We start from the raw sequence: 26,803 nt of genomic DNA, 5'->3' as shown, positions 1-26,803 counted from the left end.
TCCCCCTGCTCACATGCATTCGCTCTCTCAAAAATAAATAAAATCTTAAAAAAAAAAAAGTCCAAGACTAGACAAATGTACTTCAACACTACTGTTTTTAGTTGCCCTACATCTAAATTAAGAAGGACCACTGAACTGTCCATTATACAAGTTTCTCGACATTGAAACCAATTAGTAAAAATTAGCATTGCAGGTGTTTCTCCAAAGTTCTAATTGAATCAACACAAAATATTTCTATTTAAGACTATTATAAAAAATAATTATACCAAAATATACCACATTTAAAAGAAACTACGGAACTACCATTATCTTAACTAATACCATTCAATGAATGTCTGGAGCAGAAAAAGAACAAGTTTTTTTTGTTCTTCCTATTCACATATGTGAATTTCTGGAAAATGTGGTACTGAATGGCTCTGCCTTGGTCTTTCTTAAAGTTCAGGCCTCCACAGGTTTATTAAGATTAAATTGATCAAGGAACTATATACTATCACTTATCTCTATGAATTGGGATATTTTCCCCCCTCAAAACTGATCATCAAAACAAAGAAAACTAAACACAGTAATTAATAGGATATTTTATATAACCCCAGATTTCAGACATTCATCCAAACAGCTTTGCTCTTCTTATGGACCAATTTCAAATAAATAATTGCTATATACTTAAACTTATAAATTTAAACTGATTAAAGTGTTGCTTTTAGGGACACCTGGGTGGCTCAGGTCATGATCCCAGGGTCCTGGGATTGAGTCCCGTGTCAGGCTCTTTGCTCGGTGGGGAGTCTGCTTCTCCCTCTGCCTGCCTCTCCCACTGCTTGTACTCGCTCTCTCTCTGACAAATAAATAAACAAAATCTTAAAAAAATAAAGTGCTTTTATTTATTTATTTGTATATATTTTCTGTAGCAGAATTTTTTGTAAACTCAGTTTTTTTGGTAAAAATCAGGGCAGTTTTATTTATGATGACAAGGTACAAGACTCCATGCTTAGATGCATGGGCGAGATAAAGCCTGAGCCCAGGCCTTCTGCTTCTCCTGGGGATTCCTGGGGGCAAACTTCTCCTGCAATGTCTTCCACATGCCTTTATTCATTTCCTTAAGCTCTTCCAAGGTGTCTGTGGACAGGATCAGCTTGTACTCTTCCATGTCTCTGGGACGAGGGTACTTGTGTTTGTAATAGTTTGAATGGAGTCGTGCTAAGCTCTCATATATCTGACCACAGGCCTTAGGCTCTGGAATCTGGGTATTCTCTCCCTCCTGAAAGGCCTGTGTTACTCGCTGCCGCAGGTAAGCGCCCAAGTCCCAGCCCCATTTGCGCTCATCCACTGGCCAGTCCTCCCAGAGCTTAAGGAAATCCTGGTAGTGGCTGGCTGCCATTTTGGGCTGCCCATAAACTCATTTTTAAAAGTTTCACTGCTAAAAATGTTTAAAAGCACTAACTTAGACTTCTAGATCACTTCTTTCTCTTGAATAATTTCTCTATGGTCTTATCCACTAAATGACTGCACAGGCTAGTTTTCCAGAACATCAGCAGAATAGCACATCATTCACTTCCCTCATCACTTACTGACAGTTTGCTCGTCACTTACCGCAGGCCTCCAGGACATCTGCAGTGGCCCAGGTGCTGAGTTTCCCAAGGACTGTGCAACGTGAAATACACTACCCAGGGCTCAGAACTATTTCAACACATTAACAGTGAAAGTCTAATCCAGGGAGGTATGAGTCTGAGAGATCTTCCTTTGGAGCCTGGAAGGATTCAGGGCCAAAGCTAGGATCCTGCTGTTCTTTCATTTCTCAGCTGACAAGGGGGACGAAAGCTGACGGTGTGGGTATACTTCTCCTGCTTGAGGTCTCCCTGCTTTGCCTGGATACGTTTTCTATGAGAAGAGCTCTAGGTTTGAAAGTGAATGCTGAGAAGTGCAAGGTGCTTTACCTGTTCTTTTGAACTGTGCTGGCAAATATTCGGTCTTCATATCTCTGTCGAGCAGCATTGCCACCAAACCCAAGAAATGTGGCCACATAGACTCGGTACACATGCTCAGTTTGGTGAACATCACAACCCAAGTTAAATTCAGCTAACAAGTTCTTAGCTACTTCTTCCTGCAGGACAAGGATAAAAAACTTTACTATTTTAAGCAATACAAAAACAATTACCCCCTGTGAAAAAGAAGGATCTAAAAAGATTCTCATCTAAAAGCAGCAAAAATTTCTGCTTCTGCATTTCCCAAGGACCCTTCTAAGCATCCTCCAAATTCAATATGATAATTCTGACGTAAGAAATTCCAGATGTGATGCACATCTGTGATGCTGTTGCTTTTTGTAAAGGGAAGTTAGCAATATAGTTCATATCCTCCGATCTAGTAAACCTACATAATTATGGAAGCCTATGCTTTAGAAATAATTCTAAACATCGAAAAGTCTCTACATACAAAGATGACCTCTCTGTTCTGTGAGAGAAAAAACTGAGATCTAAATCTACACTGTGGGATGCCTGGGTGGCTCAGTTGTTAAGTGTCTGCCTTAAGTGTCCCAGGGTCCTGGGATCGAGCCCCGCGTTGGGTTCCCTGTTTAGCCCACAGTCTGCTTCTCCCTCTCCCTCTGCCCCTCCCCCCTGCTCCTGCGCACTCTCTCTCATAAATAAAATCTTTGAAAAAAATTTTTTTAAAGTAAATCTACAACTCCAAGGAAGATTTAGTTAATTATGGTAATCAATAGTTTATGGAGGAACATGCTTATGCACTGTTAAACAAGGGACACAAAATTGTATAAACAATAAGATTACAACAACCATATTTGGAAAAAAAACTATAAATATGGAAAAATGAATGAAAAGAAATACACCAAAATGCTAACAATGATTTTTTTGGATGATGCACCCATGGAAAAGTTTTAACCCTGATTTTTCAGTATTTTTTCCAAACTCACTTTCTATGTATCTTTTACTTTGTCTTGAGGGGGAAAACATGACTATTAACAAAAAACGTAAGAGTTCTAGAGGCATGCCTGGACGAGAAGCAGGATACACAAATTGTAATATTTGAATTTACAAAGCATTTTTGTAAACAGCGTAATACATATACCAATTCAGTGAGTGAACATTGGGTGGCTGGCAATACGTCAGAGATATTATATGCGCTATCTCATTTCAGCTTTCTAAAAACCCTGTGTGAGAGGTGCCTGCATTCATTCACAGATGAAGAACCTAGCTCAAAGAAGCTAAGTGACGTGCGCTTAAGGTCACACAACTAGTGAGGCCAGCATGACCATGGAGGCCAGACTTTTTTAATCACTACACCCTGCTAGGGGAAAGTGTAGGAAACCAGGCTTTGGTAGTAATTTATAGCTGGGTGGAAACAGAGTCATAAAGACATGTAGCACTTCAGGAACGCATGTGGAAACCTTTCTGGTGCTCTTTATACAAGGCTGCCTGGCCTACTGGGAAAATACAGGCAGTGACTGCGAGCTCTGAGAGGCATGGGAGAAAACAGAGGAAACCCTAAGTTCAGAAATGTGCAAGCAGTGCACACAAACCTCAATCCTTTCTAGGAAAGTCAAAAGCTGTCTGAGCCTTAGAAGAAACCGCAGTACATTCCCCAAATATAACTTCAGAAATATGATGCCAGTACATTAAGTTTTACAGTATTTGTTGAAAAAGAAGTGACTGAAGAGAAAATAGAAACAAAAATCCAAGCATGTGACTAAAATTTATACCAATCAAAAACACTCAGTTCAGAAAACAAACCAGCTGACTTCAATGAACAAACACAAACAGCTTAGCGGAGGTTTGCGTGGCTTCCTCCTGACTCCGTTCTCCTGGGTTGGGAAGGTAGGGCCTCAGCAAGCATAGTAAAGATGTGTTCAGACTCAGAAAACAAAACAAAAATGGATGGAGACATGTTAAAGGTAAACCAAACCAAACAGAAGAAAATTTGTACAGATAGTAACCTGCTGTGAGGAGGCAAAGCTTACAGTTTTGGGAACTTCGTACGCTATCTGAGTTGACACGCCTCCCATGTCCAGAATACCGGCTGTCCTTTTACGGAGAATAGCTTCCCTGCTTTCGCTACCAGGAATGTTGACCTCCACAACTGCCTCCTCATCTGCAAAGAACAGGAAACAGCCATTGGAACAGAACCAGTCTGGAGAAGGGGATCCTCTGATGAGTCCTCTTGTTTTTCTGGCATTTTCACGCCCATTGGGGCAAACTCAGCCTACTCCTCCCACCTAAAACCAAGTTCATGGTGGGAAAGAGCAGCTCCTCTCTCTACTCTATACACTTAGCTGTCACAAATCTTTGCTCCTGGGGCACCTGGGTGGCTCGGTTGGTTAAGCATCTGCCTTCGGCTCAGGTCATGATCCCATGGTCCTGGGATCGAGTCCCACATTGGGCTCCCTGCTCAGCAGGGAATCTGCTTCTTCCTCTCCCTCTGCCCCCTGCTCATGCTATCACAAATAAATAAATAAAATCTTTAAAACAAAACCAAACAAAAACTTAGCTCCTTTTTCATCCTTTGGGAGTAGACAGAACAGCCATCATTTCCAGTCAGACACGTTGGTTGGAAACATGATACTTACCATCCTCAATATGTTCGAATCGTCCAAGGACAAAATTAATGCCAATCCAAGCATATACACCTATAGACATTTCACAGGGGGAAGATAAGAAGGATAAAATTTTAAGATACTTTGTACAACTCTTATCAACGCAGTTAGTGCAAACAACTCATTTACTTTACTCCCTGACAACCTGTGGACACATTATTTGAAATAATGCATTCCTACTGATGTATTTTATATTTTCCTAGTGGCTTTCCAAGAACTCCCAACTTTAAAATTTATAGTTTCCTATCATGTACATAAAAATAGAATTCCCTCAGTGCCAGCTTTCATTTGAAATTGTTCTGAAATAATGGAGTATTTACTTTATGGAGTTAAACTTATCAACTGCAAGGTTGAAAAAACAAATTAACTCTGACTCTTCCAGTTCCTTCATCTCTTGCTTTCACTCAGTTGCCGAGCCTCGTTCCCCTTTTACAACATTTCCTCTATCCAGTCTTTACCCACTTTCATTTCCACCTTGATTTAAGCTGTCACGAGACCTAGTCAATCTTCCTGCTCTCCTCCTGCACTCCAACCCACGCTATTCTCTGCTACTGGCCTGACCTCCAGAACAAGGCCAAACTCCACAGCCTGACAATCCAAGACCTCTCCAACTTGTTTTTATTGAATAAATTGGACATGTAACATTGTATAAGTTTAAGGTGTACACTGTGTTACTTTGATAGGTCTATCCACTGTAGTATGATTGCCCTTATAGTGATACTTACCACATTACATAGAGTACAATATTACTGTCTATACTCATTATACTGCCCATTAGAACTCAATGGCTTATTTATTACTTGTTCTAAGCTTGCACCCTTAAACACTATCAATCTTACCCCCCCATTCCCTGATAACCACCATTTATTGTTTTTTTAAATAGGTCTGACCTTTTCAGATTCCATAAGTAAGTGACATCAAACGGTACTATCTTTTCTCTGTTGGTCTTATCTCACTTAGGATAATGTGCTCAAGGTGTGCCCATCTCCTCACTAGCGGCAGGATATCCTCCTTTCTCGTGGCTTAATAATATTCCATTGTGTATATGTACTACATTTTTTTTTAACCATTCATCCATTGATGGGCATCTGGATTGTTTATTTTGGTTCTTGTAATGCTTCGATAAACATAGGAGTGCAAACGTCCTGTTGAAATCCTGCTTTTGTTCTCTTTGGGTATATACCCAGAAATGGAATAACTGGACTGAATGGTACACCTATTTCCAATTTTCTGAGGAACCTCCATTGTTTTCTATGGTGCCTGGACCAATTTACATTCCCACCTACAATGTATAAGGCCTTTCCACCACATTCTTGCCACACCTGCTATCTTCTCTTCTCGATGACAGCCATTCTAACAGGTATGAGATAAAACCTCATTGTGGTTTTGATTTAAATTTCCTTGATGATTAGTGGAGCTGAGCTTCTTTTTATGTGCGTTGGCCATTTTGATGTCTTTGGAAAATGTCTGTTGTTTTTTTTTTTTTAATTTATTTGAGAGAGAGTGAGCGAGTGTGGGGGGAGGGGGAAAGGGAGAATCTCAAGCAGACTCCTGCTGAGCACAGAGCCCAATGTGGGGCTCGATCTCAAGACCCTGAGATCATGACCTGAGCTGAATTCAAGATCTGATGCTCAACTGACTGAGCCACCCAGACACCCCATGTCTATTCAGTTTTTAATCAAATTGTCTCTTAATTTTTTAAAGTCATATGAGATCTTTTTATATTTTGGATATTAACCCCTTATACAACATACAGCTTACAAAAATTTTCTCCCATTGTGTAGGCTGTTTTTTCATTTTGTTATTTCTTTTACTGTGCAGAAGCTTTTGAGTTTGACATAGTCCTATTTGTTGGTTTTTGCTTTTGTTATTTGTGCTGTTGGTGTCATGCCTAAAAAAATCATTGTCATGACTAATATTGATGAGCTTCCTCCCTATATTTTCTTTTAAGAGTTTACGGTATCAGGTCTTATGTTTACTCTCCGATCCTTTTTGAATTAGTTTTTGCAAGTGATGGGAGTTAGGGGTCCAGTTTCACTGTTTAGCATGTGTTTCTTCGGTTTTCCCAGCACCATTTGTTGAAGAGACTATCTTTCCCCCATTGGGTGTTCTTGTCTCCCTTGTTGAGTATTAGTTGGTGATATAAGCTGCGATTTAATTCTAGCTCTCTATTCTGTTCCACTGGTCGACGGGTCCTTTTTTGTGCCAGTACCATATTGTTTTTATTAACATTGATTTGTAGAATGGTTTGAAATTGAAGCATGATACCTCCAGCTTTGTCCTTTTTTCTCAGGATTGTTTTGGCTATTAGGGGTCTTTTGTGATTCCACACAAATTTTAGGACTGTTTCTTCTATGTCTATGAAGAATGCTTTTCGTATTTTGATGGGGATTGCATTAAATCTGTAGATGGCTTTGAGTAGTATGGCAATTTTAACAAAATTAATTCTTCTGGTCCATGAACATGGGTTGTCTTTCAATTGTCTTCCTCTATTTCTTTCAGTCAAGTCTTGTAGTTTTTATTGTAAAGATCTTCCACTTCCTTGGTTAAGTTCATTCTTATTTTATTGATTTTGATGCCACTGTGAATGAGCTAATTTTCTTTATTTCTTTTTCAGATGCTTCATCATTAGTGTACAGGAATGCAACTGATTTCTGTATGTGGATTTTGTATCTTGCCACTTTATTGAAACTGTTGATTAATTCAATGATTGACAGCTTTTTTTACTGACTCTTTAGGATTTTCTATACATAAGATTATATTATCAGTAGATAATGACAATTTTACTTTTTCCTTTCTGATCTGGATGCCTTTTGTCTTGCCTAATTACTCTAGCTAAGACTTCCAGTACCATATTGAATAGGAGTGATGAAAGTAGGCATCCTTGTCTTATTCCTGACCTTAAAGGAAACGCTTTCAATTTCTCTCCATTGAATCTAATGTTAGTTGTGAGTTTGTTATATATGTCTTTTATTATGTTGAGGTATGTTTCTTCTACACCCACTCTGTTAAGGATTTTTAACATGAAAGGATGTTATATTTTGTCAAGTTCTTTTTCTATGATTTTTTTTGAGATGATCACATGATTTTTATTTTATGTCGTCCACTCTGATCTTTATTATTTCCTTCCTTCTGCTAACTTTGGGCTTCATTTGTTCTTCTGGTTCCTTGAGGTATAATGTTACGTTGTTTAATTGAGATCTAACTTCTTAATATATGCCTTTATTGCTATAAATTTTCTTCTTAGAACCGCTCTTGCTACATCCTGCAATATTTGCTATGTTCTATTTCCATTTTCATTTAATTTTTTAATTTCCTTTTGAATTCTTCTTTGACCCACTGGCTTAGAAGTGTGCTATTTAATTTCCAAATATTTGTAGATTTTCTCACCTTCCTCTTGATTTCTAGTTTCATACCATTGTGTTCAGAAATGATGGTTGCCAGGATTTCAATCTTCTTAAACTTGCTAAGACTTCCTCTGTGTCTTGTCGTATGATCTAACCTGGAGAATGTTCCATGTACACTTGAAAAGATGTGTATTCTGCTATTGGATGGAATGTCCTGTATTTATCTGTTAAGTCCATTTGTGCTAACATGTGGTTCAATTCCAATGTTTTTCCTTGTTGATTTTCTGTCTGGATGATTCATCCATTGCTGATAGTGGGATTCTGAAGTCCCCTACTATTATTGTATTGTTCTCTATTTCTCCCTTAAGACCTGTATTTGCTTAATACATCTCAATGGCAGGGTGTTGGGAGCATATATACTTATGTTTTATCTTCCTCATGTATTGGCCTGTTTATCATCATAAAATGACCTTCTTTATCTCTTGTTACCCCTTTAGCCTTCCAGTCCACTTTGTCTGATATAAATATGGCTATGTCTGCCTTCTTTTGGTTTTCACTGCTTGGAATACTGTCTGCCATCCTTTTACTTTGAGTGTATGTGTGTCTTCAGAGCTGAGTCTCCCATAGGTGGCATATAGTTGGGTCTTGTTTTTTTTTAATCTATCCAGCCATTCTGACTTTTGATTAGTAAGTTCAATCTGTTTACATTTAGGGTGATTACTGATATGTAAGGATTTACTACTGCCATTTTATGTTTTGCCTTCTGGTTATTTTGTCTCTCCCTTGTTTTCTTCCTTCTGTTAATGTCTACGTTTGTAAGTTTGTGGTTTTCCAAGGTTTCCACAGTTTGCTTAGCTTCCCCTTTTTTTATGTTCCGTGTCTCTCTGCTCTGATGTTGCTCTGTGGTTACCATGAGATTTACATAAAACATCTCATAGGTAGAACAGTCCTTTTTCTACTGATACCAATTTATCTTTGTTCGCCTATAAAGTTTCCATCCTTTTACTCTTCCCCTTTTATATTTTTGATGTCACAAATTATTTTTTTATGCTGTGATGTTGTGACCAAGTTGTAGTAGCTACAGTTACTTTTAATGCTTTTTCCTTTAGCCTTTTTACTTGTTTAATATATATTATTCCAAAAAAAAAGTTAGTTTTTCTATTTATCACCTTAATGAGACTTTTGTGTACCTTCCTCATTTCATTTCAGCTTTTCATTTCAACATTTCTTCTAAGTTGTATGGGGGTGGTGAACCCCCTTGGCTTCCGTCTGGGAAAGCCTTTGTTTCGCCTTTATATCCGAAGGATAACTTTGTCAGATAGAGTATTCTCAGCTGGCAATTTGTATTTTTCAATACTTTAAAGTGTCATTCCACTCTCTCCTAGCCTGTAGAGTTTCCGCTAAGAAATCTGCTGATACTCTGACGGGACTTCTTTTGTAGGTTACTGTCTTTTTTTACCCTAGCTTCCTTCAAAATAATTTATCACTGACCGTTGACAGTTTTAATGTAATGTGTCTTAGAGAAGGTCTTTTTGCACTGAGTTAAATAAGGTGGTCTATTAGCTTCATAGACTTGCATATCCAGTTCCTTCCCTGGGTTTGGGAAGTTCTCTATTACCTCTTTAAATATGCTTTCTTCTCCTTCTGGGATACCCTCTAATCTTATGTTGGCTCTTCTAAAGGAGTCTGATAGTTCTCATAGGGTTTCTTCACTTTTTAAAAATCTTAGTTCTTGCTCCTCTTTCTACGGGAAACATTTCTATATTCCTGTCCTCAAGCTTGCTTATTCTCTCCTCCATCTGCTCTATTTCCAATGCATTCTAGTGCATTCTTCATCTCATGTATTGAATTCTTCAGCTCCAGAATGTTTGGTTTTTTAGAAGTTTAATCTCTTCAGTAAAGTACTCCTTCTGATCATTAATTCTATTCCTGAGATCACTGTATTTGCTTGAGTTTTCTTATAGCTCATTGAATTTCTTTATAACAGTATTTTAAATTCTTTATCAGTTAGATTTAAATATTCCATGTCTTTGGGCTCAATTATTGGAAAACTGCCATGTTCTTTTTGTGATACCATATTAACATGATCTTTCAGTGTTTGATAAAAAGTGCTCTTTCTGCTGCATTTCAAGCCGTGGACACCTTTCTTATTTAGGTATGGCTTTTTTTACTTTGATTCTAACAGTTCAATACGTTGGTAATTTTAAAAAAGGGTGACCACAGAGTTGGTGGAGGTGAGTGCTTAGTACTTGGGGCTTTGAATGTGCCCACAGCCTGTTAGGGGATCAAGTGGGAGTGGGGGGGGGGGTTCCCAGAGGTCCATGGGTGATCCTCTTGCCAGAATCCTGGGGGCAGACAGCAGGAAACACATTCCTTCAGTTCTCTGTGCCTTCCTCCTCTTCCTTTCCCTCCTCTCAGTCACCGCGATCTCTGCTCGGAGAGATCACTGGCATGCGCTGTCGGGTAAACCCCTAATGCACCACCTTCACCCTCCACCTCCTCTGCTAGAAAAATCTTGTTGGACCACTGGTGCCACTGCCGCCACTTGCCTGGCTCCATAGGCTCCTCTGAGGTTCAAGCCACCCATTTGCAGATGGATAGATCTGTTGGGTATCCCCTGCAGAGCTGCTTTTTCTGAGTTATGGATGTCTGATTAGTTTTAAATCAAAAGGGAGAGAAAAAAGGAACAACTCATGCTGCCATGACACTGACATCACCAAGACCTGTCCAACTTTTCATATTACTACCACCTTTCAAAGGGGCCATAAGCCACTCAAACTACTTTTGTTCCCCTGTCCACAGTGCAGCTTTTCTAACCTACACTGACTCAAATCATTTCTTCTGCTTGGAATGTACTTCCTATCCCTCGCTCAGAGCCCCACCCTTACCATGCTCCAGCATGCTTATAACTGACTATCCCCTGGGGCACAGTTTAAACTGCCACTTGCTCCATGATGTCCCTAGCCAAGAAAAAAAATCTCCCTTTTTCAAACTCCCATGGTACTTTTTCCTTACCTTCCTTATGGCACCTAAGACTCCACCTCATATGACAGCTAACTGTGTACCTCACTTGTCTGTAAACAGCTCAATGGCAATATCTGAATTTCACCCAGTTTGTATTTTCTACAGTGCCTTTGATAGAGGAGGTATCTGCTGAAATGATAGATGATTTTGAAATAAATGCTTTTGTTCTCCATTTCTAGCAAACTACTCCCCAAAGAATATTTCACTGATTTGTCACTTCATTCTCAAGCAGAATCATTTACTTGAAAACAGAACTAATATTTTCTCAGTGTATCAAAGTCAAGAATAATTTCCCCTTTGTAGCAAATAAATCAAAAGTAGGCTCCAATAACACAGTAACTATCATGATTCCAAAAAGCTGTATACCTCAGGCAAGGAACACAAACCTTTTCTATCAAAATGAATCCAATGCATGTTTCCTAGATGCAGTAAAGACAAACGAAGCTATTTTTCTAATGGCTTAATGTTTGGATAATAACGACCAGTCATATAAGAAAAATCTTGCCATTTAAAAATAATATTTCAAGGCTATGATTTCCCAAATTTTAAGATAGTAAAAGTAATTTAATAAAGTGTACACTGGGAAAAATGGGGAGGATTTAAAGGAATAACTTCCCAAATTTCAAGTTGAAGACCAATATACCAACCTTCTTGTTTCCCTGAAATGACTTCTGCATGAGAGTCAGAAAACAGAAAGTCAAAGTGTACAGGGATATCAGTCAGCAGGTCCTCCAGGATGGCTTTCTGCTGGCTGCAAGACAACCCCAAAATTGACACATCAAAATGGACCCTACATTTTTCTGTTTTAAAAAGAGAAAAAGCAAAACAAAACAAAACAAAAACTATGGCTCTGGTATATCTTGTATGAAAACAGTAAACTTTAAAGCCAAAGTAATTCACTGAATAAAACTATTTAAGGAAGGAATTTCATGAGTTGTGTGAATTCCGTGATTCCCAGATGTAAAACTACAACTGCAATCCTTAAATTAATAACATAGAAAATCAGGGTTTTTTATGACCACTTTATAGGTTATAGTTTACTGTTTATGTTATAGTTTACTATTTAAAGTAATAAACAACATGAAAAGATTTTTGGTGAGTTAGGGCTAAGGGAATAGTTCTGGTACTATTCCAAATTTGAATAAAGAATTTTTACTGTCTTCCTTTTGGTGATGGTAATGGAAGAGGAGGAAGAGAAGGCAAAGGGACAGGAAGGGGGGGGAATACACCACCACCACCGCCACCACCATGGACCCCCCGCCCTGGCCTGGCCTCCCCGGCCCCCAAGAGGAAGATCACCTTTCAGGAAGGATTCTCATTCCAGCTGTGCAGAGAATGTAGAGAGGCGTCTCTTTGTGTTTTGCCCGTGGGACATGCTCTGCAGCAAAGTTCAAGAGTGGGGAAATGTAATCACTGACTTTCTCTGGAGAGGTAGCAAATTCTGAAATGCCTACAGGAAAAAAGGATACTTCTGTTAACAAGCTGATAGTTAACTATTAAGTTATGTTTCTTCAATGTGGCTCATTTGAGAGAAATTCTGGCTATACACCACACTCTCCTAGTTTTTCCCTAGCCCTCTAGCGACAACTTCCACAGTCTCTCTTCCTTATGTGCTGGTGGTACCAAATGTTCAGTCTTACGCTCTCTTCTCAGTTTCCAAAACACTGAGGCCCAATTGCGCAACTACTATGTGTCAGACGCTGGGATCGACAGCACGTGAGCTCACACACCTGCCCGCCAGAACGTGTTCCCACTTTGTTCAGGCAAGCTCACTCACTCCTTTGGCTACCACCACCATCTCTGTGTCTCCAATCTCCAAATCTCACCAGCAGCCACCAGATTGCGTTCCCAACCTCCAGATCAGTAAGAGGGAACTGTCCCCTAGACACGGCCAGGTGATTTTCCTCACAGACCCCCAAACTCAACATATATACATATACAAACCTGAACTCAACTTCCACTACAAATCTACTCTTACTGCTTGTTACCGACTCCAGTGACCACCATCATTAGCCAACCAGCAGCCCAAGCCAGGATTCTGGATAAAACCCCTCTCCCTCTCCCAATGTGTGTTCTGGGTGTCATGGATCACCTCTCCCTGCTTCCTTTCACATTATTTCACTTCTCCTCATCCCTCTGGCAGCCTGATGCAGCACATCCTACGTCCAGTCTTGGCGATCCCTCGACCACTCCCTATGCAAAGGGTATCTCCCTGGCTTTAAATTTTAGTCCAAAAATTTCTCATTTCACAGATTAGGAAACTGTGGATCCAGAAAGATTAAGTGATTTGTCAGAGCAATCAGCAAAGAACAGACCAAAAGCCAGATTTTTTTTTTAACTCCACATACAATGCTGCTTCGACAGACACCAAGCCCCAACATACCCATAATCTATTAAGTAAGAAAATTTCGAGAACTTTGATGAAATGCTGTACGTGAGAGTCCCTGCTTCAGGACCGAGAAGTGCCATAAAAAGGTACTTGAATTTCTACTTCCAACACTTTCTGTAGCATCAGAAAGAACCATGTTAAGCTTGGGATGATGTCCCAAAGGACGACTCCAAGGCATGAAAGATTTTATCTTATTTCAAGTGAGCAGTTTAATCACTGATGGAACCTGGTAAGTGAAGCTAGATGAAATGCAGTGTGCTTTACAGAGCTTTATTTTTCAATCTTCTGGTGAATTTTTTATTTGATCAACATTACTTTAACCCTGAAAATGTTTCTACATTAGGAGTACATCAAAATTTAAGGAATGGGGGGCGCCTGAGTGGTGCAGTCGTTAAGCACCTGCCTTCGGCTCAGGGCGTGAACCCAGCATTCTGGGATCGAGCCCTACATCAGGCTCTTCCGCTGGGAGCCTGCTTCTTCCTCTCCCACTCCCCCTGCTTGTGTTCCCTCTCTCGTGGGCTGTCTCTGTCAAATAAATAAATAAAATCTTAAAAAAAAAAAAAATTTAAGGAATGGGATAACAGAAAACTAAAAATTCATAGTCATTCATTAAGACTTATTAAAAAAAGATGATTTTTGTTCATGGAAATGTACTTTGTTATCAAAATCATGCTTATATGAGAGGCTGAGATTAAGTTCCCTCTCTTTAACCTAAGAAACGAGGTAGACATTTTGGATTTTCTGAGCAATATGCTGGTGCCCACCTGCCCAAACATCAAAGAATGATCAACTTGTTCAGGGTTGACTGAAGAAGGAAGTGGGGCCTAAATTAATCAATGAAGAATAATAGAGCCACAGTCTATGTCATTAGGAACCATTTTATGAGGAAAGGTATTTTATCATTAAAACTGAACCTCCTTTACATTTTCATATTTGAAAAAGAAGAAAATAAGCTAAGCTAATTATTTTTTTATCAACATTCTCTAATATTTTACAAGATAAGTTCCTTGGATTATTTGGGTTTAATATTTTACTATTTAACACACTAGCAAGATGAAATAAAAGTGCTGAATCTCAATTAAGATCTGTGGTCCACTGTCTTATTTTTTTAAGTTTACTTTATTGTTTTAGTAATCTCTACATCCAACATGGGGCTCGAATGCATGATCCTAAGATCAAGAGTCACATGTTCTTCCAACCGAGCCAGCCAGGCATCCCGTGGTCCACTGTTTAGATCAGTGATTATCAACTATCAAGACATAAACTGCCTATTGCAAGGTACTCCTGGACATCTTCCATTCCTAATACTTCTAACAGAAGGGCAATCCCCATGGAAACGGTGAACATACAGAAAAAGGTTGAGAACGCCTGATTTAAATTGTTTAATGGAGAAAGCAAATCCCAATTTTTACATAACACACTTAGAAACTGTGATATCTTTAAAAACTGGACATTATAACATCAGTTCTTCAAAGTTCTATAGTCACTCTTATTAAATAATCTAGACGATTAGAAATATATTGGGGGACGCACCCGGGTGGATCAGTCAGTTAAGCATATGACTCTTGTTTTGGGTTCAGGTCATGATCTCAGGGCTCCCTCTGCACTCAGCAGAGCCTGCTTGAGATTCTCTCTCTCCCTCTGCCCCTCCACCCACCCACATGTGTGCGCACGTGCTCTCTCTCTCAAATAAATAAATAAAATCTTAAAAAAAAAAGAAATATATTGGGTCACTTTTTAAAAATGAGGGGAAAAAAGAGAAATATATGCCAATGTATTAGAGTACAGATATCCACGAGTTATCTAAAATTACCCTGTTTTTAGGGATAGAGACCAATGGCTACCAAATAGGAAAAAAAAATCCCTCCATAATTAATGTCAACTAGCAAACACTTGAGTAGACACATGAGTAAGAAACTGTGATAAATGCTGCAGGAGACACAAGAAAGACATGGTTTGGGTATTTTATCAAGGAGTTAGTCACCTCATGTGGGACAGACAGAAGAGGGGAAAGAAAGTGAAACAATCAGGTCCCGGTGTGAGCTCTGAACCAGGGCGATGATTTCGGGAAGAGGAGTGAAGAACATGAAAGACCTCACAGAGAATAAAAGACAGAACCTGGTTACCAATCAGATATTTATGTTTTACGTACCGGGTTTTATTTTCATAACCACTGGCTTTCGGTTTTTATCCCTCATTTGTCTGATATCCAACAGATCATGAGGATTGCCATTGTGCCTTGGCCAGCAATAGACGAATATTCGAGATCCACTGCTACCACAGTCCACCACGATACCGTAGTTCACATTGGGGTTATTGGTGTCTGTAGCTTCAATGTCAGTAACTCGTGCCAAGTACCTTGTTCAGAAAAATGAACACATGCTTTTACTGAGACAGAGACTATCATCCTGAACCTTAGCAGAGCAAATGCAATAAATACACACCAAGTCCGTGAATTCTGAGCTGATTCACAGTGGCATTTTTACAACTGCCAAACGATTAGAGAGTCAAAAGAAAACAAAACGAGTGATAGTGATAAAGATAATCTAAATCAGATTCACAGTCACTACTCCTTTTAAGAAGTTCAAACAAGTTCTGAGAAGCAAAACTATTCCCAAACTATTGACATTAACTGAAAAATCAGCTTAAAAGATATCACGGAAGAAGCTTATGTTTAAATCCTCTTACGATGTGGATTTGGTGGTTAATGATTAAACAGTTTCCAACAGTTGAACTTTTCCTGCCATGCTGTATTCAGTACAGATTCTGTTTCCTACAGCCACACGCTCCTTCAATTGCAACCTACTCCCCAAAGTCTTGAAGCTGTGAAATGAAGCACCCCATCTAGAAATGTTTTTTTCTCTTACCTTTGAAACTTCTTGTCTCTGGATAGCCGCCCATACTTATTTCGGATTATAACAACAGAAAAGTATATAAGTGAAACAGCAGCAGCCAGGATGCTAATGACCATAATCTGGCGTAAATTGGTATTCAGAATTCGAGGACACCCCACTGGAGAGATGCTAAAATGCCAGGAAGCAGGAAAAAGACAGGAGATGCCGATCCTAAAATTCCAGAAAAACTGATTTTAAAGCAAATCTGCTCCAAAGAGGCCTCTCCTCACCTAAACTGATCTGAAGGTTAAGACATTTGGCTAAAGCCACCCCCGTTCTGCTGGGAGGTAGCTGTATGCCAGCATCTTTCCTATTGCTATTCTGCTGTTTTACTCATTATTATAAAACAACATGAATGAGAATTACACCCTGATGGTTATGACACATCTGTATTTTTTAACCTTTCTTGACAATATTATGTAGATTATTATTTGTACCCTGCTTTGTTCCAAAAAAAAAAAAAAATCAGAGACAAGAGTAAGTTCGATATGATAAATATATAAATCTGTAATGAACTCAGGTTTAAGGATGATGAGGCCAAAAAACAACTCCGTACAAAGAAATACATGTAATAAGATAGGCCTGTAAAGGTGGCCTAGAGGCCAAAACCTTGCCCATTAGATTAGAAACATAAAAACAGCTCAGGAGGAGGATTTTCTTAACCCTGAATCCCAAGGCAACTCCCTGATGAGTGAGAAAATGGGAGAAAAGCAGTATCTTTAACGTCTCCATAATAAAGTCAATAAATGAGTTTTGTATGTCCTGTGTTTTTAGAATTATTTCTGAGATATTTTTGCAAATAAACTCTTTTCTTCTCCATTTATGTTAGGAATAAGAGATTATTATTATTAGGCTTAAAACAACCTGCTTTTAGAATAAATGTTATTGTTTTGTGGTTAATTTCTACACTCTTCCCTTTAAAGAGTGCTTCCTGGACTAAAATACCTCACAGAAGGGGGAGATATGCTGCTAACCCAATGCAGTTTTCCACCTGCAGTATCTAGTCTCCATGTGGGCCCTTGGGCCACTCCACAGAATGTGTCATCCCCTGCCACTCCCCTGAGGCTTCCAGACAGTTATCCTATGCTTAATACAAGCCCTCACAGATTCCAACACCCCTGTCCTTCCCAGTAAGCTACGCCAACCCCTGCAGAATGCACCTGGCATGACACTTTCTGTACCAGGTGCCCAGTGAGGCCGGCAAGAACAAAGGCATGAAACAGAAGTGGAGCATCACTCTGAACACTTTTCACTTGGAATTTGGAATTTTTTTTCCTTTCAAGATCTGTTCCTGTGGTACCAGAACCTCGGGTTTTACAAGTGCTCGTGATGAGACACCATCACTCACCTCCCCATGCTGACGGACGAGAGATCAGGCAACGTTCTAGGAGTCAGTCCTCACACAACCTTTACAGAAATAATGGGGTCCTCCTGGAGTTAGAGACGTCCTGTTCCAGAAAGTGAGAAAAGTCACAAAGATGGCACAATCCAAGAAGACATCTATGTTCTTTTACCAACCACACATAATCTGGTACAGGAACCTTGCACTGAAGCCGTGAGAAGGTCTTATTCTGAGCACCGCGCTTCTAAGTCAGTTTCAGGCTGTCAGAGATGTAGGCCTAATTTAAGAGATGGTAACAGTCTGGCACTAGTTAGTGCTCTCTATCGAAAAGCCAATCAGTGACCCCAAAATACCAGCTCATCAAATAGGTAGAAATTAAGGAAGATTCGGGGTGGGGGTAGGCGGGAGGCAGAATGATTCACTGACCGGAATCTGAACTACGGACTCACAGGAGAGGAGGTGAGCTTACGCACAAAGCAGCACCCAAGGCGCCGTGCTCTTAGTCCCTTCCGGCGCTTCCGCTGCCGCTGCCTTGCGCTCCTCCAGCCCCCAAGCCTCAACTTACAGGGAAAACAAAGGCCAGCCGGGCTAACAGCCACGGCCTCCTTCTGACCTACTGGATCCATCCATCTTCCTTGGTTCTGTGGCTTTACCAGGCCTCTCAAGACAGCCGTCCCCCCCCCCCCCCGCCCCCGGCTTCCTAGCTCTTGAGCAGCTCCTTCTCAGGACGCCCCCAGGTCTCCTTCCTAAAGGCCTGGCTGCTCCGCCATGTGCTGGGCTTCTGCCTGGCTTGGCTCCGTCCCCCAGCTCTGATCTCTGCTCCTGCTCAACCTCATTGACAGCGTCAGTCAGTAGATCGCTCAAACACTTCTTTCTCCATCCCCAGCTTCTCTTCGAGCAACACATGCAGAGATCTTCAAGCACCTACGGATACCTCCAGCTTCCAACACTGCACGGGCCCATGAAAAACAGTTCGAAACGCCACGCTTGTACTGCATTCCTCCTTCCCTTCTCCCTTAACCTGCCACACCCTGCAGCCTCAGTCTCAATTCCTCCAAGCTGCTCAAACCAGAAACGAGGGAGTCAGGCCTGACCCCCTGTTCTCCTTCACCTTGAAGCACAGCCAGTTTCTTAGATTCCTCCCTCCATTTTTTTAACCTCACTTTATCTAAAATCTGTTCATTTTCTCATCTCTTGCCCAGTCTATCAGAACAGCAGCCTAACGAGTTAGCCTCCTACCTGCAGTGTCAACCCAGTGGCTCTCCAATACTTCATCCAAGACGTTTAGGCACAGATTCTTCAGCTGAAGTTGACATTCACCCCGTCCCTGCTCAGGCCTGTGATCCTGTTACTCTCATACTTGATATCCTCCAGTGCCTCCCATCACACTCAGAGTAAGTGCCGAAGGCTTTACTCTGACATCCGTGTCCATGGGACGTCGCCACCTGTCACTGCTCTGATTTCATCGTCTGCTCTCCCTTTTCACTCCATACCAGCCATACTGGCATCCCGGCTGTCTTCAAACATGCCGGGTGCTGTCTGGTGTCCGGGCCTCTGGACGTGCTGCTCCCTCTGCTTAGAAATCATCTGGGCAACTCACCTTCTCACTCCTCCCAGGTCTTCACTCAGTGTCACCTTCCCAGGGAGGCCTTCCCTGGCCACCCAATCTATCAAGCTGTCCTCTCCACCCATCTCTTTTATTTTTTCCCTTAGCTTTTACTTATTTATGAAATAGTTATATAGAGCTTATTATGTGCCAGGTGCTGACTTACAAATATTAATTTATTCCTCTTTATAACCCACAAGGTAGGCACTATTTGTGTAACATTTTACAGGAGAGGCGGAAAGGCTAAGTAACTTGCCTAAGGTCACACAGCTAACAGAAGATGATCGTATACAAAAAAGCTGAGATTCCAGCATGAGAACCCACACTCTTATCCTTGTGCTCTAACATGCTGTGTGTGTGTTTGCATTTCTCTTGCTCGTGTATCAAGCTCCACAAGGGGCCAGATTTCTGTCAACTTGGTTGACGGCTGTGTTCCCAGTACCGAAAAACCCTAAGAAAGTGCCTGGCAAAAAGTCAACTGGGACCCAAAAAGGTTATGAACTTACACACTAGAGTGATCTGTGCAAAACAACTGGTTATCCTGACACCTCCCCACCAACCAACTTTTCTTTCTTTTTTTTTTTAAGATTTTATTTATTTATTTGAAAGAGAGAGAGAGCATGAACAGGGGGAGGGGCAGAGGGAGAAAGACAAGCAGACTCTGCACTGAGCATCGAGTCTGACGCGGGGCTCAATCCCACAACCGAGATCATGACTTGAGCCGAAATCAAAAGTCAGATGCTTAACCCAGTGAGCCACCCAGGCACCCCATTTTTTCCCCACCTCCCTGCTTTTCTCTCCCACTCAGGAAGAAGTCCTAACTCCTTAGAATGGTAAAGGAGGGCTCTCATGGCCTAGTCTTGTGCTGTTCAACAGGGTAGCCATTGCCATGTGTGGCTATTTAAAGTAATTAAAATGAAAAATGCAGTTCCTCAGTTGCACTAGCCACGTTTCAAGTGCTCAACAGGCGCATGGAGCTGCTGCATTATCTCATCCCTGTCTTTCTAGTCCTATCCCAACAGACTAGACAGATATGTACCCTCTGCTTTAGCCGTACTAAACACAAGCAGCAAGTCACTGAAATGCCCCACATTCCTCCGCCTTTTCAGAATGCCTCTCTCTTTCGGGTCCATCTGTTGGTGCTCCTATGTATTCCCTGTGACACAAGTCAGGCCTGATTCCTCTGTGAAAGCATCCCTAGTCCTCACATCCCCAGGGCATTTGCTCATCACATCAGTGGGCTATTGTATTATACTTGTGGTTGACTTTCTCATGACATGGGAAGACTCTCATTGGCAGGGGCAGCCTCCTCTGTTTCCCCAATGACCAGAGCCTGTCACAGAAGCATTGTCTGCTTCATGGATGGCTGAGAATGGGAGAAGTAAAGATGAATCAAGTATGGACCCAGCCCTGAAATAATTTATAATGCAGTAGAGGGGATAAAACACATACACACACACACACACACACACACACGCAAACAGATATTAGAGTAAAAAGTATTAATAATGCCTACTTGACAAAAGGGGAGATTACTTTAATTCGTTCAGGTTTCAATATGATATTCGTATCATGCCATGATACAAAGTTTTGGGACAAACTTGGGACAAACAATATTTGTGATTTAAAAGTTTACACAAAAAAGAAGAAAAATGTCAATTACTGAGATGTTTAAATGAATTTTAATATGTTTTTATAAAGTAGCTATCTTTTAGCATTCAAATATGGTGAGATTACTACATCACAACTTTTATGACAATTCCAATGGTTCAAAAATTCAAATGTTAAAAATATGCACAAAATGTAAGATGAAAATGTACCCAACTCAGAATGAGTAAGACTTTTCTACAATTGACATCATGTCTTAATCCATAAGTGCAAGAAAACAGACCATATGAGTTTAAGACTTCTGAGTGTTTAAAAAAAATCCCTTCCCAAATACACAAGGCTTGGGAAAATTACTTGAAACATACATAACAAAAGGTAAATATCCCTGACATATAAAAGGTTCTTCTCAATAAATAAGAGAAACACTGAAATAGAAAAATGAGCAAGGGTAATTGGAAATTAACCAAATTAGAAATACAAATGGCTGATATAACTTCATTTTTATTTAGAGCAACATAAAGAAAAACAAGACTTTGCCACTATCAGATTGGTGGATATTAAAGTCTGACAATACTTTGCCAACAAAGGGGAGTACTGTCACGGAGAATCTAAACAGCTACTAACCTTCTGGGGTATGGGCATATGGGTAACATATATGAAAATTTTAAACATGCTTACCCTGTGCTCTATCACACAAAAATTCAATCTTAGGATAATAGGGTAAATTCACTAAAATATGTGTAGGAGGCCTGGGTGGCTGAGTTGGTTAAGGGTCTGCCTTGGGCTCAGGTCATGATGCCAGGGTCCTGGAATCAAGTCCCGAAATGGGCTCCTTGCTCAGCAGGGAGTCTGCTTTTCCCTCTCCCTCTGCCCCTTCCCCCTGCTTGTGTGCTCTCTTGCTCTGGCTCTCTCAAATAAATAAAATTTAAAAAAAAATACGTGTAAAGAAATTTGTGATAGTAGTGGGTGTAATAGCATAAAATGGTTACTGATGTGCATTTGGGGATGGGGTAGATTACAATGGACCATTTCTGCAGTGGTAGAACAAGATATGATTATTAAAAGTGATGATGCAAATCTTTATTTATTGACATGGACAGATATCCATGATATATTAAGTGAAAAAAACATATCACGCATAGAGCAGAGGAATGGAAGGGCAAAAACCAAAATGCTAACAGTGGTTGGTTACTGCCAAGTAGTGAGACAACGGATTCTAGGATTTCTTCCCTAGGTTTGCCTTTATTTCTTAAAGGGCATATATTAATTTTTTCAGCAGAAGAGACAACACAACTATTTTTAACAAGCTACCTTCAACTGATATCTCCAGTTTCCAGCATCAAATTCTCTTCTGGATATATCAAGAAAGCCTATCTCAAAAACTATGACATAGGAATTCGAATCTGAACATTTTAAAAAAATCAATAATTACGTGACAACTGAACTAAGAATGAAAGTATGAACATTCTAGTTAACAGCTTAAAGTCAAGGTCCTACGGGGAAGAAAGACCTTTAATGATTCAATGATGAGAACTTGGAGGGGATACGAAGGGCACAGAGGATTAACAAACCTGGCTCCAGATTTCAAGGAGTGTGCAGATTGGTTACAGAGAAAATTCTAATACCCATAAAATGATCAAGAAAATAACGAAAGGCAATGTTAAATTACCCAGACTCTTGCTATAACAGTTCGGAGAAGAGCACAGAGGAGGCTAGGGAACAGGAAAAGATTCTTGGAGGTGAGAGGGACACTTTCAATGGGAGAAGGGAAAAGAGAACACACTTCAAGGAAGTTGCACTGTTTAGAATGATCACAGCTAACTTGGTAAATGTTATTTAATCTGGTGTTTGTCTTAGAACTTTTTTTTGAGATACGCGAGGATTTTGACAAAAAGGATAAATAGATATTTTTGTAAATGACAAAATTTGTGCTTAAAGAGAGAGGAAAATAGGACAGCTTATAAACTGCTGAAGTAATTACTTTTATTTAGGACAAAAGTATGACTGAGTATTACCCAGCAGTCAGCAATATGGTAATCTGATCTCAAAATGTAAACTCCAATTGTATTTGTGGCTAAGAATCTTGGCACCAGAGTTTAGGAAGGCAAACTCTAATGTTACATAAAACTGCCATGTTTTTAACAGACCTAAATTGTGTTAGACCTACCACCAGAGAGATACACTGATTCATGATTTCAGCTAGTGGGAAGGCCCTCCTTAGCTGAACATTCTCTACTGGAAAAAAGTCCATAAGGTCATGGTTCAATGTCTCTGTCAGTTTCTCACTGGTAGTCCTAAGGAAAACAGTGAAAACAGTATAAATCAGTTGCAAAGTGAAATGGCTCTTCTGGTGAAAAATGCAGCATGCAATGAGACAGACACTAGCAAATTCTCAAATCACAAGCAAACAAAATCATAGACAAATGAGACTCTGGAAGAGCTAGACCTGCGTAAGAAAAGGTAAGATGACATGAAGAAAAGAATGATATAAATATCACAGGATTAGGAGGACCCTGAACAATCAAAAGGGCCCACAAACACTTAGGCAGAACTCTGTAAGAAACAACGGTCAGGGGGCACCTGAGTGGCTCATTAAGCATCTGTCTTCGGCTCAGGTCCTGATCCCTCCGTCCTGGGATTGAGCCCCTCGTCAGGACCCTACTCGGCAGGGAGCCTGCTTCTCCCTCTCTCTGCCGTTCCCCCTGCTTGCACTCTCTTTCTGTCAAATAAAATAAAATACTAAAAAAAGAAAAAGAAACAACTGCCTTGGGAGAGTGAGAAGCCAAAGTGAAGTGCTGGATGCTGTGCCTCACTGGGTTGTGGGGAAAGACATCAAAATAACTTCATTCATCCTTTGTTTCAAGAAGAATGCACATAGTTGCATTAATGATCTAGTTTCTTCAATATTTATTGTTAAAAATTTTATTTTTCAATAACCAGTCCTAATCAAACCCCTTCCTACTCATTTGCAAAATTCTGGTCCCTATTTTAAATGACCCTTTTCTGGTCACACTTTTCCTGCATCACCTCTGCAATTTCTGAAATCTGCAACTCTGACTTTCCTTAAGCTCCAATTCTACATCGTAAGCTTACTGACACCCTGTTACTACAACTTGTCTAGTCCAAATCTGGGGTCACAATCGTTTGGCAGAAACTAAGACCACCTTCCAAATTCTCCAGGCCTAAGTGGGTATCACTATTGACTGGGGTCACCTGGTTCTTAACCTTGAATCCTACTCATCTGTGTGTCTACATATTATATCGTTCATTGGGTCCTGTCAAGTCTTTTTCAAACACACATCTAAATCAGTTAGTTCACACATCTAAAATCCCCACAGCAGACATCACTACCTCAAGGCAGATTCTAGGCAGATCACCCACCTTCTGCCTTTATGCTGAATACCACACTTCAGAAACACCTGTGTAAAATGCTACCTTCAAAATATGATCAGCTCAAGAAAATTCTGGAGTCCATGGGTCAACACCAAATTCCTTGTGTGGCATCTGAAACCTTAACATCCATCAACTGGTCCCATCTAATTTTATCAGCTTCTCTCCTCAGCCCCAGGTAACACCGCTCTCCTGTAGTGAGGTGGGTTTCTTGTTGCCCGCATACACTCTTCTAATTCTTGCCTCTGGCCTTTACTAATATCACTTCTCCTAGTATGTCCTACTCTCAATATTACACTTCTTTCAAAGCACTGGTCCAATATTTTTCTTTGGTAAGATTTAACCTGTTTTACTTTCCAATGTTTTCCCACATTTTGAATCTTCTCTTAATTCAAGTGTAGTTGGTTTTTTTTTTTAGTTAATTAATTTATTTAAGTAGGGATCATGCCCAGCATGGGGCTTAAACTGATGACCCCGAGATCAAGAGTCGCATGCTCTACTGACTGAGCCAGGCAGGCGCCCCAAGTGTAGTTTATTTTAAATAAACATATTGAATAAAAACGTACAGAATATAAATCCTTAGATCAACTTTTTTTTTTTTCTTCTTTCTAGACTATAGACCAAGAGTTGGGATCAGGCCTTCCTATTAGACCTGGACGAATGAAAACCATAGATTCAATATGTAACAGACACAAGTGATTAATCAATGTTAAGGTAAACAGAGAAAGAAATCATTAAACCACTTATGCAAAGTAGTACCCCATTCTAAAATCCTGCTAATGTGTCAAACTGAATAAACCTAATACAAAGAAAAGATAACATCAAATACAAGATAACACAAGGAATATGATTCGTTTTAGCCTCCAAGGCTGGAAAAAAATTCATTAGGCAAAGCAAGACACGGTAAACGCTGCCATGTGAAATCAAACTAGGGATCTGAGTCTCTAATTTTGAATTCTTTAATAATTTCTCGTTTATCTTCTAGCATTGAAGTTCCAGAACTGTAAAGCATCTCTTTTCTTTCCTAATAGTGATAAATGTTCTCTGAAAATCCTCTACACCAGTGTTCATCTAACATTGTAAGTTCTGGGACATACTCTACAGAATGAGAACTGTGTCCTTAAAAGGTGTCCACGCATCACTCAAGTTTGAAAAACACTGCTCTCGCTATCACTTTATTGCTCAATTAGTTCCATTTTTCCAAGGAGCAGTCTAAAGCATAAAACTTAGTAAAAGCAGAGCAAAGCAAAACCGAGGCTGAAAGTACCAGTGCTAGGACAAGGCTGCAGCCAAGAGGCGCAGCATCCCCTCTCCCTGACCAGGTCCCGCCCCAGTGGGGGCCAGATCCGCCCACACTGCGCGTGAGAGAGGGAAAATCCAGCGTGGTCACCCAAGCAAGCGCGACAGCACCATGCCAGTTTCTCCTGCCAGGGGCTGGGGGACAGCACCTGCCTCCGGGGGTCACGGGGGCTGACCGCCGGGGCGCCCGGATGTGGCCGCGCGGCCCGGGCGGCGGGGGCGGCGCGGACGCCAGGAAGACCGCCAGCAGGCGCGGGGAGGGCTCCCCGGACAGAGGGGTTCGTCCGCGGCCCTCGCCGCCCCGCCGGGCCCCACACTTCAACCGTCCCAGGTCCGCCGGCCGCTTCCCCGCCCTCCCCTCACAGCGCCGGTAAGGCCGCCTCACCTGCTCGGCAGCGCTCGATTCGGCGGCCGGGGCTTCCGGCAGCGGAAAGCTGTGAGCGGAGGGCATCACGGCCACCGCAACGCGGTGGCGGCGGCAACACGGAACCGGCTTCCTGGAGGCTTCGCTCCTTTCCGGGAGCCGCACCGCCGCCCCGGCGCCCACCCGTGCGCGTCACCGCCCGGACAGGGAGCGCGCACGCCGGCGGGGGGGCGGGGGAGCGCGGCTCCGGGAGAGGGCCTGAGCCAGGGGCGGGGCCTGAGCCGGGATGAGTGACGTGGAGTGCAGAGCTGTGGGTAATCATGCCAGCGCGGCTGGGCTCAGTGAGTGTCAGAAGTGACAGGGGTAGCGCAGGAGTAACGGGTAGTGTGGCTTGGTTACCGCCAGTCGTAGCTGGTTTGGTAGTCAGCGAGCCGCACTGTGCTCACGACACCGCGGTTACCTTTCCTTTGTGCCCCCAAGGATTATGGAAAATAACACTTGAAAACCTAGGCATTTTAGCTCAACTCTTGTCATGTTTACAACTTAACCAGTAGCTATCCCCGTTTTTTTTTTTAAGTCTTTATTTAAATTCTAATTAACATACAGTGTAATATTAGTTTCAGATGTACAATTTAGTGATTCAACCATTAAAATCCAAGAAGAGAACACAGGCAGTGACATCTTTGACATCAGCCAAAGCAACTTGTCACTAGATACGTCTCCTGAGGCAGGGGAAACAAAAGCAAAAATGAACTATTTGGATTTCATCGAGATAAAACCTTCTTCACAGTGAAGGAAACAATCAAATTAAAAGGCAACCTATGGAATGGGAGAAGATATTTGCAAATGGCGTATCTGATAAAGGGTCAGTATCCAAACTCTATAAAGAACTTATAAAGCTCAACACCCAAAAAACTAATATTCCAGTTAAAAAGGGGCA

General features: G+C 41.0%; 2 protein-coding genes across 3 annotated transcripts in view; both read right to left on the bottom strand.

Annotated features, from left to right (window-relative positions):
• Positions 1-26,087, bottom strand: part of ENTPD4 (ectonucleoside triphosphate diphosphohydrolase 4) — a 36,484-nt gene extending 10,397 nt beyond the window's left edge. The window contains exons 1-9 of one of the 2 annotated variants that reach the window (XM_026518985.4): positions 25,885-26,087; positions 17,603-17,702; positions 16,228-16,425; positions 15,513-15,718; positions 12,271-12,421; positions 11,619-11,722; positions 4,574-4,633; positions 3,944-4,098; positions 1,932-2,098 (exon numbers count right to left, since the gene is read on the bottom strand). In XM_026518985.4, the coding sequence (XP_026374770.3) occupies positions 1,932-2,098; positions 3,944-4,098; positions 4,574-4,633; positions 11,619-11,722; positions 12,271-12,421; positions 15,513-15,718; positions 16,228-16,425; positions 17,603-17,610 (1,049 nt within the window). In that variant the 5' untranslated portion in view covers positions 17,611-17,702; positions 25,885-26,087. The remainder of the gene's footprint in view (positions 1-1,931; positions 2,099-3,943; positions 4,099-4,573; positions 4,634-11,618; positions 11,723-12,270; positions 12,422-15,512; positions 15,719-16,227; positions 16,426-17,602; positions 17,703-25,884) is intronic. The other variant, XM_026518986.4, reaches the window with a different exon arrangement.
• On the bottom strand, positions 315-1,920 carry LOC113269984 (ubiquinol-cytochrome-c reductase complex assembly factor 2-like). The gene has a single exon (XM_057310202.1). The coding sequence runs from the start codon at positions 1,373-1,375 to the stop codon at positions 986-988; it is 390 nt and encodes a 129-aa protein (XP_057166185.1). The 5' UTR covers positions 1,376-1,920; the 3' UTR covers positions 315-985.
• Positions 26,088-26,803: the final 716 nt, after the last annotated feature.

This window comes from Ursus arctos, unplaced genomic scaffold (genome assembly GCF_023065955.2).
Source record: "Ursus arctos isolate Adak ecotype North America unplaced genomic scaffold, UrsArc2.0 scaffold_11, whole genome shotgun sequence".
NCBI lineage: Eukaryota > Metazoa > Chordata > Mammalia > Carnivora > Ursidae > Ursus > Ursus arctos.
This window is presented reverse-complemented; position numbering and strand designations above follow the sequence as displayed.